Source organism: Rhinoderma darwinii, chromosome 8 (genome assembly GCF_050947455.1).
Source record: "Rhinoderma darwinii isolate aRhiDar2 chromosome 8, aRhiDar2.hap1, whole genome shotgun sequence".
Lineage (NCBI taxonomy): Eukaryota > Metazoa > Chordata > Amphibia > Anura > Rhinodermatidae > Rhinoderma > Rhinoderma darwinii.
Genome location: NC_134694.1, coordinates 29,517,335 through 29,537,317, shown reverse-complemented (window position 1 = coordinate 29,537,317; position 19,983 = coordinate 29,517,335). Strand labels below are relative to the sequence as shown.

The window sequence follows — 19,983 nt, the reverse complement described above, 5'->3', positions numbered from 1 at the left end:
CCTTTGACCATCATACAACTTTGGGCTGAATTGGAATGCAAATTGTGCTCAACCTTACTAATAGTCTTATGGCTGAATAGAAGTGACCCAGCAGCCACATTCCAAAATCTAGTGAATTAGGGGCTGTAAAAGCAGCAATATAGTTACTCCGAAAGAGATATTGATGTGATGTTCAGGTTTTCAGTTGTTCTCACCTATTTTCCAGTTTATTTTATCCTATAGATTGTAGAAAAAAACCTGTTGTTAAAAGAAAACATATACAAATATATCTCCTACAGACAAATTTTATGGCTTTATTTTCATTCTAATAATGGCTTGTGTGCCTTAACCCCTTAATGACCAGCCTATTTTAGACCTTAATGACAAAGCTATTTTTTACGTTTTTCCATCGTCGAATTCCAAGAGCATTAACTTTTTAGCTGTATAAGGTCTTGTTTTTTGCGGGACAAGTTGTATTTTTTAATAGCACCATTTTGAGGTACATATTGTTTATTGATTAACTTTTATTAACTTTTTTTGAGGGGGAATAGAAAAAAATCTGAAATTTCGCCACTCTTTCTTTGCGTCCTAAATCTACGTCGTTTACCGTGTGGTATAAATAACACAATAACTTTATTCAGAGGGTTGTTACGATTGCAACGATACCAAATTTGTATAGATTTTGTATGTTTTACTACTTTTACACAGTAAAAACAAATATTTTTTTCAAAATTATGTTTTTGTCTCCATATTTGAAGAGCCGTAACATTTTTATTTTTTCACCGATGCAGTTGTATGAGGGCTTTTTTTTTTGCGGGACGACTTGTAGTTTTTATTGGTACCATTTTGGAGTAGATGCGACTTTTTGATCACTTTTTAATCAAATTTTTTTAAATTTTTTTTTTGCGTTGTTCACCGTGCGGGTTAAGTAATGTAATAGCTTTATAGTCGGGGTCGTTACGGACGCGGCAATACGAAATATGTGTAACTTTTTTTACTTTATTTTGCTTTTTTAATACTAAAGCAGTTTGTAAGGGGAAAAAGTGGGTTTTTCATTTTTTTTTCAAATTTTTTTTTCATTAACTTTATTAAACTTTTTTTGTAACTTTTTTACTAGTCCCACTAGGGGACTTTAATATGCGATCATCCGATCGCTATTATAATACACTGCAATACTTTTGTATTGCAGTGTATTACTGCCTGTCCTTTTAAAATGGACAGGCATCTGCTAGGTCATGCCTGCGGCATGATCTAGCAGGCATTCGCTCCAGGCAGACCTGGGGGCCTTTATTAGGCCCCCGGCTGCCATTGGAGACGCAGACACTCGGCGATCGTATCGCCGGGTGTCGGTGGGGGAGATAGGGAGCTCCCTCACTCTCTCCAAAAACCACTCAGATGGTTTTCTTCCTTATACCACCTATTGGTTGGCTTGGTTTACGTCAGAATTCTGGCTCAATTTGAAAAAGACCAAAAATCTGCTCCCGTGTCTCGCACTGCCCTAGTATCATTTAGGTGAAACACAGTGTATGATTTTAGCCTTCGGGGTACTATGATGTCATTTATTTGAGGGCAGAGTACTTGGCTTGGGAATGTTGAAAAACACTGCCTGATTGCTGTATTTTGGTCACCTAAGCTCCCGCAAAAATGGATTAAAAAGTTATCAAAAAGTCTTATGTACCCAGGGGTGCACCTAAACCTTCTGCTGCCTGAGGCACCAGTGAACCGGCGCCTCCACACACACACACTATAGGGTGATAGAGGACAGATAGCAAAGAAAGAAAAACAATTACATTTATATGATCACATGTTATGGTAATCTGTTTAATACAAGTATATAGGATTTATAAAAATCCTGATCACATGCTGCATAAAATCTGCAGTGTATACATGCAGATAAATAATACCTGTAGATGGTGCTATATTACACTCATCAATTATAGACCTATTTGTGCACATTCAGCATCATAGGCATGGATATTCACTATGTGAACTGGAAGAAGCACATTAATAAATATGGTACCAGAACCAAGCTCATTAAATATATACAGCACCAAAACCAAGCACAGTACATATATACAGCACCAGAACCAAGCACAGTACATATATACAACACCAGAACAAAGCCCAATACATATATACAGAACCAGAACAAAAGAAAGTACATAAATACAGCACCAGAACTAAGCTCAGTACATAAATACAGTACCAGAACAAAGCTCAGTACATAAATACAACACCAGAACCAAGTTCAGTACATAAATACAGCACCAGAACAAAGCTCAGTACATATATGTCACCAGAACCAAGCTCAGTACATAAATACAGCACCAAAACTAAGCTCAGTACATAGAGTACCAGAATCAAGCTCGGTACATAAATACAGCACCAGAGCCAAGCAAAGTACATAAATACAGCACCAGGACTAAGCTCAGTAAAAAAAAATACAGTACCAGACCAAACTCAGTATATAAATAAAACACCAGAACCAAGCTCAGTACATATATATGGCACCAGAACCAAGCTCGGTACATAAATACAGTACGAGAATCAAGCTCAGTACATAACTACAGCACCAGAACAAAGCTCAGTACATAAATACAGCACCAGAACTAAGCTCAGTACAAAAAATACAGTACCAGAACAAAACTCAGTACATAAATACAGCACCAGAACCAAGCTTATTACATATATATGGCACAAGAACCAAGCTCAGTACATAAAAACAGTACCAGAATCAAGCTCAGTACATATATACAGCACCAGAGCAAAGCTCAGTACATATATATAGCACCAGAACAAATCTCAGTACATAAATACAGCACCAGAGCAAAGCTCAGTACATAAAAACAATACCAGAACCAAGCTCAGTACATGAATGCAGCACCAGAACTAAGCTATTTGAACTTTATTATATGATGCTGGGGTTCCTTTTTCATGGGTAATGTTACTACTAATGTACTTTGTTTTTAACTATTTTAACTATGTTTTAAAATATTGTTTATTTTTCTCTAGAAATGGTTCATGTGTGATTTCTTATATAGGTGTTCATATTCGTATGTCACACAGTTCATTTCGTTTGCTATAATGCATGTATTGGCCCAATTGTCTTAGTAGGTGTTAAGCTTCAAGTATTGCCCAAACAATGGTAAAGATATGCTGGGAGTTGCTGTTTCACAAAAAAAAATATCATACCACCCATCAACCCATCATCTCACTGCAGATCATAGTGACTACAGTACTGATTAGAGGTAGAATAAATATTTACATTGAGTGACTCACAGGTGACGTCTTCTCAGGTTGGAGTCAATCTTTTTCCCTTTTCTTCTCCATCTGGTCCAGACCAAATGACGACTTCCCTCTGCCACGGCCCATTTCTGCAGTTTGCCACTCAGATGTCTTCAGCGTCTCACTTTTCAAACATTTCCGTACCTATAAATGAATATAAAATGTTCATGGTGCCCCACGCTACGCCCCTAAATATATTAGCACCATACACTGCGCCTCTAATTATAACAGCACCATACAGTGTCACACACACACACACACACACACACACACACACACGCACACACACACACACACACACACACACACACACACACACACACACACACACACACAGTGCTCCCTGTAGATATTGCTGCTATAGAGCCCCCTGTAGATGGTGCCCCTCATAGAACCCACTGTAGATAGTGCCCCCCTGGAGGAACGGAAAACATGAAAATAAAAAATAAACATTTTAAACACCGGTTTGCATTGCTTTTTTAGAAGATTAAAGTAATACAGATTTGTAGCCACTATATGTGCTGCATTACAGGCCCATACAGATGACATTACAATACCCATGAGGGTAAAATAATGGCAAGTAAAATAATGCTTATTGCTGCATATCATTCTGTGCAGGCACAGGAATGGGCAACACTAAACTAAAGGTTTGTTCTCTTATTTAATCGGCCCTGGTGCCTAAGGGGGCCCAAAGGCCGCTCAGCCACCAGGGAAGACATTACAATAATAAAGGGCTAATGGTAGGTGGTGCACACAGTAACAGATATTGCATTGGGGCCCAGAAGCTTTATGGCACAGTTTGTATCATAAAAATAAATACTTAATGTCATATATTTTATTAAGAAAATTATCTAAGAAGTTAATAAAGTTTTAAAAAAATTGGACAAAACTTTGAGATTCCTAAATTGAAAAGAAAAGTTGGTAAAAACAACAACAACTGTCTAGTTATATTATGATGCCATTGAGGCTGGATTAACCCTTTGTGGATTTTGTCCAGAACCATACCTAATCTATACATCATCAATATACGTTAGCCATACGTTAGCTCCTGTAAACTAGATTAGATTTTCTTTAGGAAACAGCGCCCTTCTTGTCCAAGGACTGTATCTGGTATCGCTTCTCATCCCCATTGAAGTGAATGGGCTGAGCTGCAATGCAGACACATGCAATAGACAAAGTAGCGCTGTGTAAAAAATAGACGACCAATTTTATAGTCTTTACAACCTCTTTAACTTGTGTTTAACCTCTTGAATATTATTGCTGGTACTGTAAATAATAACATACAGTATCTACTATTATTTAGCTGTAGTAATGAAATACATATTTTTGGTTCTATAGTAAAGATTTCCATTCTGCTGAAATAGAATGCGCTCATTTAAAATGTTGTTTCTATTTGCAAAGCAGAGCTGATTGATAAAAGAATTACGTTACATCACATTCAAGTTTTCTTTCTACTCTGATAATAGCGGCTGCTTTCAATTTCACAGGATATTATACTCCTCATGATCTATCTGCTTCTCTTTCCTCCTTTTCTTTCCCTCTCTTACTCTCGGGCTCCCTCGGGATTTTTCATTTTACGTTTACCAGAATCTCTTATTACAGCTCTGCTGAGGTCAGTTTAGGACACGGTCCAACATTTTCACCCCTCCCCTTCAAGCTCTGCCTTTCCATCAGAATGGTTTTCATTACTTTTGTCTTTTGTTTTCATAACAAGCGCAAATAATAATTAGTGAATGGGATATTCTTATGATGTTGTTTACAGAACAGGTGCAGGATATGATGTTTATCTATTTTATTTATGTTCTTAGAAGAAAATATTGAGATATCTCAAGAAATATCCAGAAAAGATACTGTCGTTAAAAGATGTATGTGTATTAATTCATAAAAATCATAAAATTACAATGTGTACAGCTAGATAATACAGAATACTTAAACGTCATTCAAGGGGTTTCAAGTTTTGTGTAAAAAGCAAGTGAACTTGTCTGATTGTTATCTAAGTCACAATTGTAGACAAACACAATCTAACTAAACTAATAACACACAATACAGAAGTATTGGTATTCATCCAGTGAAACACAGAAGTAAGTGTATCCTTGAATTTTAATAACCTGTAGTTCCCTTTTAGCAGCATTCACCTTAACCAAACTTTTCCTAAAATATGCACAACGTGTCCCTGTCTAGAATTTATAGCAAGCGGCCGCCTCACCAGGTGAAAGGGGGTCGTATGACCTCCGTTCTCGACATGGGTGCAGATCCCAGAGATGGGACGCACCTTTATCAGACATTTAGGGCATATCCTGTGGATATGCCCTAAATGTTTAATTTGTTAATAACCCCTTTTTATGACTTCTCCAAGATCTAATTGACAAAAAGGTTTCAATTAATGAGATTGGAATTGCAGGTTACACAGGTGCTTTGCCCAGTCAATGACAAATCTGTTATTCTCAAGAATGATTGTTCAGTGTGAACCATGCCTCGAGGCAAACAACTTTCAGAAGACCCCAGAAGATGTTTTAAACAGGACAGTTGCTACACTCCCTAGAAGTGGGCATCATGTTAAGATCACTCCAAGTGACCAACAGGCAATCCTGAAAGAGGTGACAAAGAACCCAGGGGTAACAGCATAAGACCTACTGAAGACTTCACAAACGGCAAAAACCTTTGTTCATGTGTCCACTATTAGAATAACACTAAACAAGAATTGTGTTCATGAAAGGATACCACGATGGAAGCCACTGCTGTACAAAAAAAATCATCACGGCCAATCTGTAGATTGCCCGAGGCCACCTAAATGTTCCGCAATGCTGCTGCCAAAATGTTTTATGGACAGATGAGACAAAAGTGGAACTTTTAGCACAAATGCACAATGCTATGTTTGGAGGAAAAAAAAAACACTGAACACCAACACCAAAACTTCATCCCAACGGTGAAGCATGGTGAAGGCAGCATCATGGTTTGGGGTACCCATAACCTATTATCCCCATAGGGACAAGTTATTTTTTGGACCATGTGTCTGTAATATTTTTTGGTAGCGCTTGTAAAAGGATGTCACCTCATAGACTTCAGAGTAGAACCCAGATACATGTACCCTGATACAGCCCTCATACATGTAGTTTGTTTATAGAGAAAATAAGAGACAGTGACAAGGATGCATTTTACATGGGTGGGGCATGTGTCCGCATTATCCAAAATTCACAAAAAGCATTTCATCTTTTCATTTTTAGTTAGTCCTACTTTAAAGCTTCTTAACAAGTGCTTTCTACCAAATACCTAGAAACCACATAGGAGGGAGACAAAGATCACACTGGCTCTCCAAAGACTAGAGGGTCCTTCTACAAGCCTGATACGCAAGGGCCTGATCATTAAGGGAACAATTAGATGTATCAAAACATTTTACCGGAGAATGTAAGGGCGGGAGTCCATGACATAAACCTGAAGAGACGTTGGGTGATACAAGACAATGACCCAAAGCACACAAGTAAATCAACTAAAGAATGATTAAAAAAGAAGAAGATTTGAGTTTTGGAACGGTCAAGTCAGAGTCCTGACCTTAACCCTATCGAGATGCTGTGGCATGACCTGAAGAGAGCTGTGCATCCCAGAAATATTGATAAACTGCAGCATATTTGCAGGGAGGGATAGTACAATATTCCTACTCAACGTTAGGAATCATTTGGTGAAGGTGATTGCTGCTAAAGGGGATCTAAACGTTATTAAATTCAAGGGTTCACTTACTTATTCTTCCTGCACTGAGGATATTTACTCAATGTGCTCAATAAAAAGATATGAACAGTACAACTGTTTGTGTGTTCTTAGTTGAGTTACATTGTGTTTATCTAAAATTGTGACTTAGCTAACAATCAGACCACATTTTATTAGTAATCAATGCAGAAATCCAAATAATTTCAAAGAATTCACGTTACAATAAAAAAATCTGCAAATTTCTAATATGTTTTTTGCTCAATTCATCAACATGCTCAGTACAAAACTAATACTTTTTACAAAGTAAAGGTTTGAAACAATTGTATCCAATCTACACAATTCACAAGCACCCACCCCCACTGCTAAAGAATAGGATCAGCCACAATGGCGGCATTCATCACGGGTCCAGGAGGTATGCCATCACTTTCTGAGATGGGCAAACCCATTTAAGCTAGAGAGCCAAGTTCTTGCGCTGTTCTGCAGGGATATTTTTTATTTCCTGAAAGAGTTGTCATTGCACTCTGGGAAGATTCCCTACTGTTCAAAGTCTTTTCCATTTTGTTTGATGGAGTCCTAGTAAAATAAAAAGTTCTGCAGTCGTGCCTCAGAAAAGGCTTTGCAATGTTATATTACTCCTGGGATCACCTTAGATCGAGGCACAGTGTTTATGTAAAAATATTCTGATGGCTTCACACACACAAGTATACCGTATGACGTATATATTAGGCACATGATGTCATAATTTTAGATAGTGTCATTAATGTCATAATGTTTTTGTCATAAAAATAGGATTGTAGGAAAATCACTCCCCGCAGAAAAAAATAAAAATCTCCAATTGCTGCAATCCGTTAGAATTATTCAATGAACTTCCTGTTTTAACAATCTTCTGACATCGGCGAGGTCTGTAGGCTGGTGACCCTTCAGTTTTTAGTTCGGTGAGCTCCGCTGCTACTAGCTTAGATATTCAGATATAGAGTGCTTGGAAATTTTATGAAAGACCCTTTGTTCTAGTAATTGGGGGTCCATGTTTTTTTTAACATATAAGAAGATTGCCACTTTAAAAAAAGCAAACTTATAACAAAATATATCTTGAAAGCATGCAGATATCAAATGGTCAATCATCTGCAGACTATCTGGCAGTTATCTGATGATCTCCAACATAGATCTTCACGCGGATGGCAGTTTAAATAGAAGTTGTTCCAAAAACAATGTGAACCATCAATTATTGATTATTATATTCTGAGGTTTCTCAGGCCAGTGAAGGCAGCCAAAAATTTTAATTCAAACTGAAAACCTAGCAAAAGCAAAAGACCACCTAGACAAATAAATTGTTAAAAATGTGAGGTATGTACTACGGTTGCAACACCCGGACCTCCCGCAGTTCTACTTAGAACTTAGATTGCCATAAAACATTACAGTGATTTAGGCTTCGTTTAGTAGAATTGTCAGGGGTCCAGGTGTGGCGGCTACAATAAGGATGCCGTCTCAAACCGGCCTTAAATAAATAAAAACGCGGAGTCAATATATCTAAATTAAGTAAAAACAAGAACAAATTGTAGAATTGTTTTACAAATGTAATTTACCAATTCAGTATCCACTTTTATGAAAAAATGTCTCCTTGTTATCGTACTATATTATATAATTATATAATAACAGTAAATAGTTCTCTGTAGTTTAACCCCTTAGCGCTTCACTCAGTACTATTACGTCGAGCTGATAGTACGTCACAGCTTTAACCCTGCGCCATTTCCCCTCTACAACATGTATAAGCTGTAACAACTTTTGTCTTGGACAGCAGTTATCACATCTCATTCCCCAGGGACCAATCGCGGTAGTCCCTGCCGATCAACCTTTTAGATGCCGCGGTCAATAGCGGCCACGACATTCAAGGAACACCATCGGCGTCTCCTGCAACTCGATCGCGGAGTGCCGATGGTTGCTATGGCAACCGGAAACCAAACAATGACCTCCAGGTCTGCCATCTATGAAAGCCTATTACGCCCTGCCAGGGGCGGGACCTTATAGGCTGCCTGTCAGTGTAAAACTGACAGGTATAATATACTGCAATATATAAGTATTGCAGTGTATTATAACAGCGATAAGACAAATGGACCCTCAAGTCCCCTAGTAGGACTAAAGAAAAAGTTAGAGAAAAATACAAATAAATGTTGCAGAAATGTATTTATTTTTGTTAAAAGATCAGTTCAAAAACTAAATATCGCCTTTTTTCCAATAATAATCTCTTATTTCGGGGAAAAAAAAACATTAAAAAAAACTATAAATATTTGATATAGCTGCATCCGTAACAACCCAAACTATAATTTATCCCACACGGTAAGTGCCATGGTACCATTAAACACTACAGTTTGTCACGCAAAAAAACCAAGCCCTTAGGCCTCATGCACACGAACGTAAAAGCCGTAATATCTGCACGGGCAGGCCCATAGAAGTCTATGGGGCTCCTGTAATTACGGATGGCTACATGTGTGCACCCGTAATTAAAGGAGCGTTGCTAGGCGACGTCAGGGGATAGTCACTGTCCAGGGTGCTGAAAGAGTTAACTGATCGGCAGTAACTCTTTCAGCACACGGGACAGTGACTACCGCTGGAGTTAATAGTATTAAGGGCATGACCACACATGGCGGAATTCCTCCGCAACTGTCCGCATCAATGCCGCACCTAATCCGGGTTGCGGATTACGGCTGCGGATCTGCACAAAATGTGCAGAAAATTGATGCGGACTAGCTGCTGCGGACTGCGGGAAAAGTGCTTCCCTTCTCCCTATCAGTGCAGGATAGAGAGAAGGGACAGCACTTTCCCTAGTGAAAGTAAAAGAAATTCATACTTACCGCCCGTTGTCTTTATGACGCGTCCCTCCTTCGGCATCCAGCCCGACCTCCCTGGATGACGCGCCAGTCCATGTGACCGCTGCAGCCTGTGCTTGGCCTGTGATTGGCTGCAGCCGTCACTTACACTGAAACGTCATCCTGGGAGGCCGGACTGGAGACAGAAACAGGGAGTTCTCGGTAAGTATGAACTTATATGTTTTTTTACAGATACATGTATATTGAGATCGGTAGTCACTGTCCCGGGTGCAGAAACAGTTACTGCCGATCGCTTAACTCTTTCAGCACCCTGGACAGTGACTATTTACTGACGTCTCCTAGCAACGCTCCCGTCATTACGGGAGCCCCATTGACTTCCTCAGTCTGGCTGTAGACCTAGAAATACATAGGTCCAGCCAGAATGAAGAAATGTCAAGTAAAAAAAGCAAGACGCATCCGCAGCACACATGACATGTGCATGACAGCTGCGGACTTCATTGCGGAACTTTGAATCTCCATTGAAGTCAATGGAGAAATTCCGCCATGAGTCCGCCACTGCTCCGCAACAGACAGAGCATGCTGCGGACACCAAATTCCGCTCCGCAGCCTATGCTCCGCAGCGGAATTGTACGCATCGTGTAAACGAACACTGCTAAATTAAAGTGAAAGTCAATGTAGAAACGGCTCCGCTGCGGATTAACGCTGCGGAGTGTCCGCAGCGGAATTTAAGTGCAATTCCGCCATGTGTGAACCCGCCCTAAAAGTTAACTTATCTGCTTCTTCCTCCAGTCCGGCCTCCTGGGATGATGTTTCATTCCATATGACCGCTGCAGCCAATCACAGGCCAAACACAGGCTGCAGCGGTCACATGGACTGCAGCATCATCCAGGGAGGTCGGATTGGATGTCAAAAGAGGGACGTGTCACCAAGACAACGGTACATGTGAACCTCTTTTACTTACAATCGCTGCGGAAACTCTGCCAGAAAGGGCTGCCCCTTCTCTCTTTCCAGCACTGATAGAGAGAAGGGGCTGCAGATTAGTGCAGAGAAAACGGGTCTGTAAATACGGGTGGAATGCTACGTGTGCATGAGGCCTTACACAGCATTTTTGATGCAAAAATATAAAAGTTATAAATCTTAGAGTATGGCAATAAAAAAAAAATATGATTTTTGTATAAAAACTGAATTTATTGTGCAAAAGCTGTAAAACATAAAAAAAAACTATATTTGGTATCACTTTAATTGTATCGATCCGCAGAATAAAGTAAATATGTCATTTTCAGCACACGGTGAACGCCAGAAAAAAAAGAATAAAAAACAATAACAGAATTGCTGTTTTTTGGTTACCACGCCTCTCAGAAGATAGAATAAAAACAGATCAAAAAGTCGCATGTACCCCAAGATAGTACCATAAAATTATAGAAAATAAGCCCTCACACAGCTCAGTTGAAAAAAGGCTAGTGTGTGTACCAAAAGGGGGATAAGATTGGGCACCATTTATCAGTGCGACACTGGCCACAGAAATGTGAATTATTATTTATTATTATTTATTTACCGCATTATTATACCCTCCTATTATACCCTGATGTACTCCGTACAGCTTACATATGCCCCCACATTATAAATGGAAAAACCAGTAACACCACAAACAAAACTACTGCCAGGAAAAATCTGCGCTCCAAAATCCAAATGACACTCCCTCCCATCTGAGCCCTACAGTGTTCCCAAACAGTAGTTTACTTCCACATATATTGCATTCCCATACCCGAGAGAACGCGCTTAATAGTTTGTAAGGTATTTATCTTCAGTGGCACAAGCTGGGAACAAAATATTGTGCACTAAAATGGCATATCAGTGTCAAATTGTAATTTTTGCATCATTTGCCGCATATTAATTTCTAATAAAAATACTCACTGCAGCCCTTAATAAATGACTTGAGGACTGTAGTTTTCCAAAATGCGGTCACTTCTTGGGTTTTGTTTTTACTGTTTGACCTCAGAGCCCTGCAGCTGTGTGGCAATGCTGTGAAAATCACCAAAATAGGCCTCAAATGCGCATGGGACTCTTTCACTCTTGAGCCTTGTCGTATGTCCAGGCAAATAAAACATTTTGTGATGGGTGTAATTTCCAAAATGCGGTCACTTCTTGGGGGCTCCAACTGTACTCTGGTATTTCAGGGAGTTTTGCAAATGCAACATGGCACTCGAATACCAATCCAGCAAAATCTGCACTCCAGAAGCCAAATGGTGCTCCTTAGTTTCTGAGCCCTGCCATGTACCCAAATGGCCGTTTAGGGCCGTATATAGGTTATCGCCATACTCATTTGAGTAACAAATTGTGTGGTGCTTTTTCTTCCTATTACCCCTTGTGAAAATAAAAAATTAGGAGCTAAAACTACATATTATTGGGAAAAATTAAATTTTTCATTTTCACTGCCTAATTCTAATAACATCTAGGAAACAACTGTGGGGTCAAAATGCTCAGTACACCCCTAGATGAATGTCCTGATGGGTGTGATTTCCAAAATGAAGTCATTTCTCAGGGATTTACACTGTACTGGTACCTCAGGGGCTCTACAAAAGCGACATGGCCCCCAAAAACCAATCCAGCAAAATACTGCTCCTGTCATATTGAGCCCTGCCATGTGTCCAAACAGCAGTTAATGATCACATATGGGGTACTACCGTACTCCGGAGAAATTGTTTTATGAATTTTAGGGCGCTTTTTTCTCTTTTATCACTTGTAAAAATGAAAAAGATTTACATTTTCACGGCTTAATTCTAATAAATTCTGCAAATAACCTGTGGTGTCTAAATGCTCAGTATACTCCTAGTTAGATTCCATGAGGAATTAATATTTCCAAATGGAGTCATTTTTGGGGGTCTCCACTGTTTTAGTCCCTCAGTAGCTTTGCAGATGTGACATGGCACCGAAAACCATTCCAGCAAAATTTGAACTCCAAAAGCCAAATGACACTCCTTCCCTTCTAAACCCTGCTGTGTCTCCAAACAGCAATTTATGACTACATATGGGGTATTGCCATAATCGGGAGAAATTGCTTTACAAATAGTGAAAATTAAAAAATCTGAGCTACATGTAGTTTGTGTGAAAAAACTCAGATTTTATTTTTTACAGCCTCGGTGGGGTCAAATTGCTCACTACACCCTTAGATTAATTCCCTGGGAGTTTCCAAATGGTGTACTGTTGGGGTGTTTCCTATATTTTGGCACCACAAGACCACTTCAAACCTGACATATGCCTTTAATATATTCTAATCAAGAGGAGGTCACAAATTCACGAGGTACTCCTTCATTTCTGAGGCGGGTAATTCAAACAAGTAGCACACTAGGGCCACATGTGCGTTGTTTCTAAAAACTGCAGAATTTGGGCAAAAAAATATTGAGTTGTGCAAAAAAAAAAAAAGACATTTGTAAATTTCCCCTCCACTTTGCTTTAAATCCTGTGTAACGCCTAACGAGTTAATAAACTTTTTAAATGCAGTTTAGAATACTCTAAGGGTTGCAGTTTTTAAAATGGGGTGATTTATGGGGGTTATCTAATATATAAAGGCCCCTCAAAGTCATTTCAGACCTGCACTGATCCCTAAAAAAATTGTTTTTTGAACATTTTCTTGAAAGTGTGAGAAATTGCTGCTAAAGTTCTAAACCTTGTAAACGTCCTAGAAAAATAAAAGGACATTCAAAAAATGATGACAACATAAAGTAGACATATGGGAAATGTGAAGTTGTAACTATTTTGTTTGTTATAACTATCTGTATTACAAGCAGATACATTTAAATTTAGAAAAATGATATTTTCTTCAAATTAGCTCTACATTTTGGTGTTTTCACAAATAGACACCGAATGTATAAAAGATATTACCACTAACATAAAGTACAATATGTCACGACAAAGCAATCTTAGAATCACTTGGATAAGTAAAACAATTCTAAAGTTATTATCACATACCGTGACACAAGTTAGACTTGAAAAAAATGGGGTAAAAAGAGGCAACGTCATTAAGACAGTTTAGAAAACTTTGGTTGGCAGTTATCAGGGTAGAAGGCTTGCGCAACTGTTCACTTATGTATCTATTTGCTTTATCATTTTTAATGGTCTGTGTAGCACTTGGCACTTTATTTCATGGATCATATACTGCATTGTATTTTACTATTTGCAATTGCCTTCACATTTATGCATTTCTTCTGACTATTTACTTCCATGGTGTCTGTTATCCATTACCATTTGTTATTTACTTCTGTATACTTCTGATTGTTGTTCTTATTTGTGCTGTAGTCATTTTGCTGTCTCACTTTTTTAACCCTGTGTGTTTTCTTATATATATTTTTAAATATAATAAACGTATATCTTTTTATGGCAGGTTTTTACACATTTTTTCATTTTTGGTATTATCAGGGTAGTAGTTTAAACTTATGCAGGCACTGGCTGACATTTATGAGTACTATTTGGCTAGTTTAAAACCAAAATACTAGTTAGTATGTACTAGTATATACTTGTGTGTTGGCATAGTTTTAGTGAGCTAGAGGGTTTGAGGTCTAGACACCATAAACTAGCTTATATATTGGCGCGATATTAGGATAATACATGCCTAAAAATTGTGTTGTATCTCGAATTCTTGTAGTACATATCCCTTTTATGACCAAGGGTCATGGTTCCAAAATTTTGCATTGATAGTATAGATGTAACACTTTACCTTTAAAGTTTAGTTTAAACTATAATCCACCCACCAAAAAAATAAATAATAATCTTTCATGTATGGCGACATAAATATGCGTACTATAATTGTATTGTAAATTCTGTTGATAAACCCTAGAAGAAAGTGATGGTGTCAGGCTTGAAGAAGGACCCTAGTCATTTGCAGAGCCAGTCCAACTTTTGTCTCCCTCCTATGTGGTACCTGGGGATTTGTACAAAGCTCTTGTTAATAAGATTTTTAGGTAGGACTAACTAAAAATCGATAAATTAAATACTTTTTGTGAATTTGGGATGATGCAGACACACGTCACACCCATGTAAAATGTATCTATGTCTTGTGATGTCTATAACCAAACGACATAAATGAGGATGATCCTTTTACAAGCGCTGCAATAATTGTTACAGACCAAAAAAACAACTCATCCCTATGGGGATATAATAAAATATGGGGATAGGATAAAATAGGTTCCCCAGGGGTAGAAGCACCAGGATACCACATCATTGGTTCTATAAAATTTCCCTTTGGAGGACTCCAGCTGAGGACCAAACTGACCGGAATCATGTAGTCTAATGAAGCTGTCTTGTACTTTTACTGTATACTTAAGCTATATCGAGCCTGATGTTGATAGTAATTGTGTCTACTCTATTATATTGTAACAGACTACATGAACCCTGTGATTGTGTCCATAAAAATATCTGTGCTTGTTTTTACTGACGTGAAGAACTGCTGCATTGTAACTTAACTCCTGGAATGTTAGCGGTCTCTGCGCTTTCAGCAGAATCATTACTGAATATTTTCTACTTGTATTCTAATAACAATTGGCACCTATCCAGATGTAGTGGTGACATCATGCCGTATTTTTACTGCTCGGCAGCCCAATCCTGCAAGTTATTTGACATATTGATGGGGGAGGATTGTGTTGGCCATCCATCAAGCATTCCTGCATCCAATAAAACCTATAGGATACTGCAATTTGGTGGATTATATTGAACAGTACCGTAAACCACTTCTGAAATGCCAATGCCGAAGCAAAACTGCTACAATTGCTGTTGTATTTAGTAGGGCCAAATATATGATGAATTGAAGAATTGAGGCAAATATATGAACAATTAATGGAAATTTGATATTCATTTTTCATATGTTAGGGATTACTTTGAAAATCCTGAAACCATCAGGAACTATACTATATATTGTCTTGTCATAATATGGCGTCCATACAAGTACTTGGGCCCTTACTGTACCTCCGTAAGCTTCCAATTTCATGCAGAGGTAACCCAGAGATTTTGATGTTGGATTCTGTAACATTGCTTCTAGTTGAGAAAAACTCAGAGCATTATATGGCGGTATATAGAACTTTTTGTGCTGACGTACAGGCTGTCTGCTGTAACATATGACATATGTAACATATGCTATCTAACATACATCCTGTTTTTATCATTTATGAATTGATAGATTGGAGTGTGTTTTTTTAAATGAAGCTTGTGGAGGAACCTGTTACTAAAGCGGGTTTAAATTCAAACTCAAAAAAAATACATTGATGACATGTAGAAAATAGAAAATAAAGCAAGGCGGCGCTCCTCTAAGGTAGTAGACTTAAAGTAACATCAGAGTGTGCATTTAAAGTGGTTTTACATGGGAATATATTTGCCCGTGTTTGCCACCTATTAACAAGCACCGATCGATAATACAGCATGTCAATCGGCGCTCGTTTGCTCCCTTCAAACTGAGCAATGATCAGGAATATGGGCGCGAATGATTGTTAATACAATTCTTCGTCACCATACATTTGCATCTTGTTAATAGCACAGCAGCTGTTTACATAGGAAAATATGCTGGCAACTAGCAACCATTTTTATGGGCACAGAAAGAATCCGATCAGCCAATAAACGAGCTTGTTCATCAATTGATCCGAGCGTTCCTAAGAACGCCCGTTCGCCTGAGCATCGGCCCATGTAAAAGGGCCTTATGGGAATGGAGCTCACCTTACAGTGTTATGCTAATTTTGCTATTTAGCTTCTTTATGTGTCAGTGGCTGCCCCTGTCTGCTGTTACGACACCCCGTGTGTACGATATTGTGAACTATTCTAATATAACCCCTATAATGATGAAGAACTTTACTCGTTATGGGACTGTACCTTTATCACACAGCATAATGCATAGTCCACAATAAAGCTCTTCATCATTACTATTTTTCGTGCTGCTGCCGCCAGTTAGTGTCTTCAATTGTTCAATTCTTCTCTATATAGATGTAAGCAGACAAACAGTCCATCCCCGGTGCTTTATAGCCATGGTTGAGATCAGTGGATGAATACGAAATTTTAATAGAGGACATAATATAAAGTTAGAACACATCTAGTGCTGGTTTAGCTTCGAAAAACAATGATAATGTCTCGGTGAGCATGTATTAGAGAACTATTACTTTTTTTTTTTTTTTTTTACAGAAACAGCACCCCTCATGTCTATAGGCTGTGTCTGGTAATCAAATTCATCCCCGTTCAAGTGATTCGGGCTGAGCGGCAGTACCAGACACAGCCCATGGACAAGAGTGGCTCTATGGCTAGAAAAAAACCCACATATTCTTTCTGATCTCGTACAATCCTTTTAATCATGCACATCAGTAAAATAATGGTGTGTCAGGTTTGGGGATCAGATGGGAATTAATCAAAGCAAATGATATAGGACAATAAATGCTTCTCAGTAAAGTATCTATAGGGGGTGCAGACGGAACCATAAGAGGACCTCTTTACCTGACAGTTGGGAGGCTCCTACTACAGATGATGAATCAGCCCCAAGAGCTTGAATCTACTCTTCTGTCTAGACTATATGGGATAAAGCAATAAGAAAAAACTGTGCCATTCACTGCATCATTCAAGAGAAATAAGTACATGTGAGTCAAAAGTATTTGGGTTAGGGTTTGCAACTCAAATTTCAGAAAGATAAAGGGGGCTGCAGAGTCTGATTTGTAAGGAATGTAATTATGTTACTTCAACTTCAGTTCAAGTCTGAAACTCATTTACAATAATAAAAAAAAAAATTGTATTGAAGCCTGGTGAAAGAATCTCGGAGAATATTGGGGGCCGTCTGTATTTTTTTTTCCTTTGGTTAAAGTCATCTCTTAGGAATTCTTCAGAATTCAAACCTCACAAGAGGATTTTCTGTTTTAACTCTTTTGCCAGCCAAGAATCCCCTAAAAACCAGCATTTGGTTGCAAGGAACCATATATGCCATAGGATAGAGTTACTTAAGAAAACAACAGGATAAGACTGAATTCATGCCAATGCCTATTTATCATGTGTATTTGTATTAAACTATTATAACCTATTTGTGAAACTTTTATAAAATCACAATCTCTGCTCCAAATAGATCACTGTCTAAATTATAAGAACTTCCAAATAATGAATATCAGAAGATACCCATATATTGTTGAAGCAGCTATAGAAGTACAGAAGATTTAGGGCTTGTATGGAGCTGTACTATGGCACGTATAGACTTCTATGGCGCCCTACTGTTGCTCTATAGGCCTCCGCATACATATAGAGATTTTTTTAGAGACGTATTAACAAGTATTTTCAAGGTGAAGCATATACTGCCAACACTCTGGGAGACATCTGAACCACATAAAGTTTATTCTTCTATAACATTGACTGGATGAAACTTCATACCAAATAAACCAAATGGTTTTCCCCTTCATCTGCCTTCAAAAATTAAGATTCCACACATAAAGCAGATACTTCGCCCCTCTGCGGAGAACCTCATCTTGTCTTCACATATATTGTAGCTTTCAAATACTTTTATATATTTACTGTACTAACCTATGGTACATCTGCTTTGAGGATCTATAATACATCAATCAGTTGGCTGACCATGATAAGGAATGGGATTTTTTCATTGCTTTTTTTTGTGATTTCACTGCCCAGGCAGCTATGTGGAATTCCTGTACACTATTTTAAATCAATTCACTATATTTTTGGGATGATGAATTGAGATTCCATACTCTACGGTAATATCTCAGCCCTTGTGTTTGTCTTCTGCTCAGATTCAAATGAATTTTAATCCTATATCTATGTATATATCCTATATCTCCTTTTTGCTGCTTTTTTCTCAATATTCTATATACCATGTGTCTTTACATGTCAAACTTCGTATTGCCAGAATTAAACATACATTACATATATATTTTCTGATAGCATGTGCATTGTTCAGCGTATTTACCACATTCAACTATTATGGTCTTTAATAACGAAAAACCTACCTGTCTATGTACCTTCTCTGAAGGCTGGAGGTCAAAGAAGATATACCAGGCGGAAAAGGTGGGTCTCGAAGAACGTTGTAGTGGATTGCTTTGCAGTCTGCACACAAGGGACAGTTAGGCACTGAGGTGATCATAGCAGCATCAATCTCCATTTGGTTGTCCTTGGTGTAGATCTGAATGGCATATACTTCAACTTTAATGTAGTCTAATTTGATGGTCAGAGGAACATCACAAAAGATACTCTGAATGCCTAGTGATGAATTCTTCCCATTGACGTAAAGGACTTTAACTTCCACCTCAGCTCCTTTTGTATCCAAATCTGTGGTAACAAATGTCACCCAAATTGTAAGAGTTTGTGGAATCACTGGGTATGTAAACTTCAGCTGCAGATAGCATCCATGTGGTTCAGTACAAGCAGGAGGCACAGAGTTGCCATTCGCTCCAGGACTCCATGTTCGTACACTTGTTTCACATGGCTGCTCCACATCGGGACGTCCTGAAGTACAAAAATAACATTTAGGCATAAATTTACATAGTCGATAATATTGAAAAACAGACCCGTAAGCAATGTTGATCCAAAAGAAGCCATAAAACAAACCCATATGAGGTACTTTCCAACTCTTCTTTCCTGGCTCCAAATCTGGTCACAACAATAAATTCCTAGATCAATTACCCATCTCAGCAACTTAGTTCCCATAACTTGTAGTATTATGACTTTGAAGTAAGGCATCCTGAAATCTTTTAAAATTAATTTAACATCCGGCAGTAGAGAATTCTATAGTCTTTGTGATCTTTCAACATATGCACTTATCATTAAAACTTTTTTGTTGAATAAATCAGTGGTACATGTGAACACTTATAATATATCATATTTTAACAGCCGACGCTCCCCGCTGACGTAGACTTACCTCTCCACTACGTTCTCTGGATCCTGGCCGGTGCCGCATCCCTCCTTCACTTCTGTCTGATAGTGGCCTCTATCACCACTGCTCTCCTCCTGCATCTTGGGCATTTCCTAGTGCATGCGTGCTGCCCTGACATCTTGCTCGTTGCCCTTGATGACCCTGTGCCGCCTGCCCTGACCTTTGCCTCAGTTACCTGCAAATGATTGCCCTGATCTATGCTATACCAGACACTGTGTTTAGTCAGCTTTTTCTATACCTCTCCTGTCTATGTGACCGTTGCCAACGGTGACTACTCTGTGGGGTAGCGAACAGGGACTT

General features: G+C 38.5%; 1 protein-coding gene across 1 annotated transcript in view; it reads right to left on the bottom strand.

The window, feature by feature from the left end:
• The window catches only part of PAPPA (pappalysin 1), a 302,275-nt gene that overhangs the window by 136,694 nt on the left and 145,598 nt on the right, over nucleotides 1-19,983 (bottom strand). Inside the window, exon 7 of the mRNA XM_075835544.1 lies at nucleotides 18,761-19,256. Coding sequence (XP_075691659.1) covers nucleotides 18,761-19,256 — 496 coding nt within the window. The remainder of the gene's footprint in view (nucleotides 1-18,760; nucleotides 19,257-19,983) is intronic.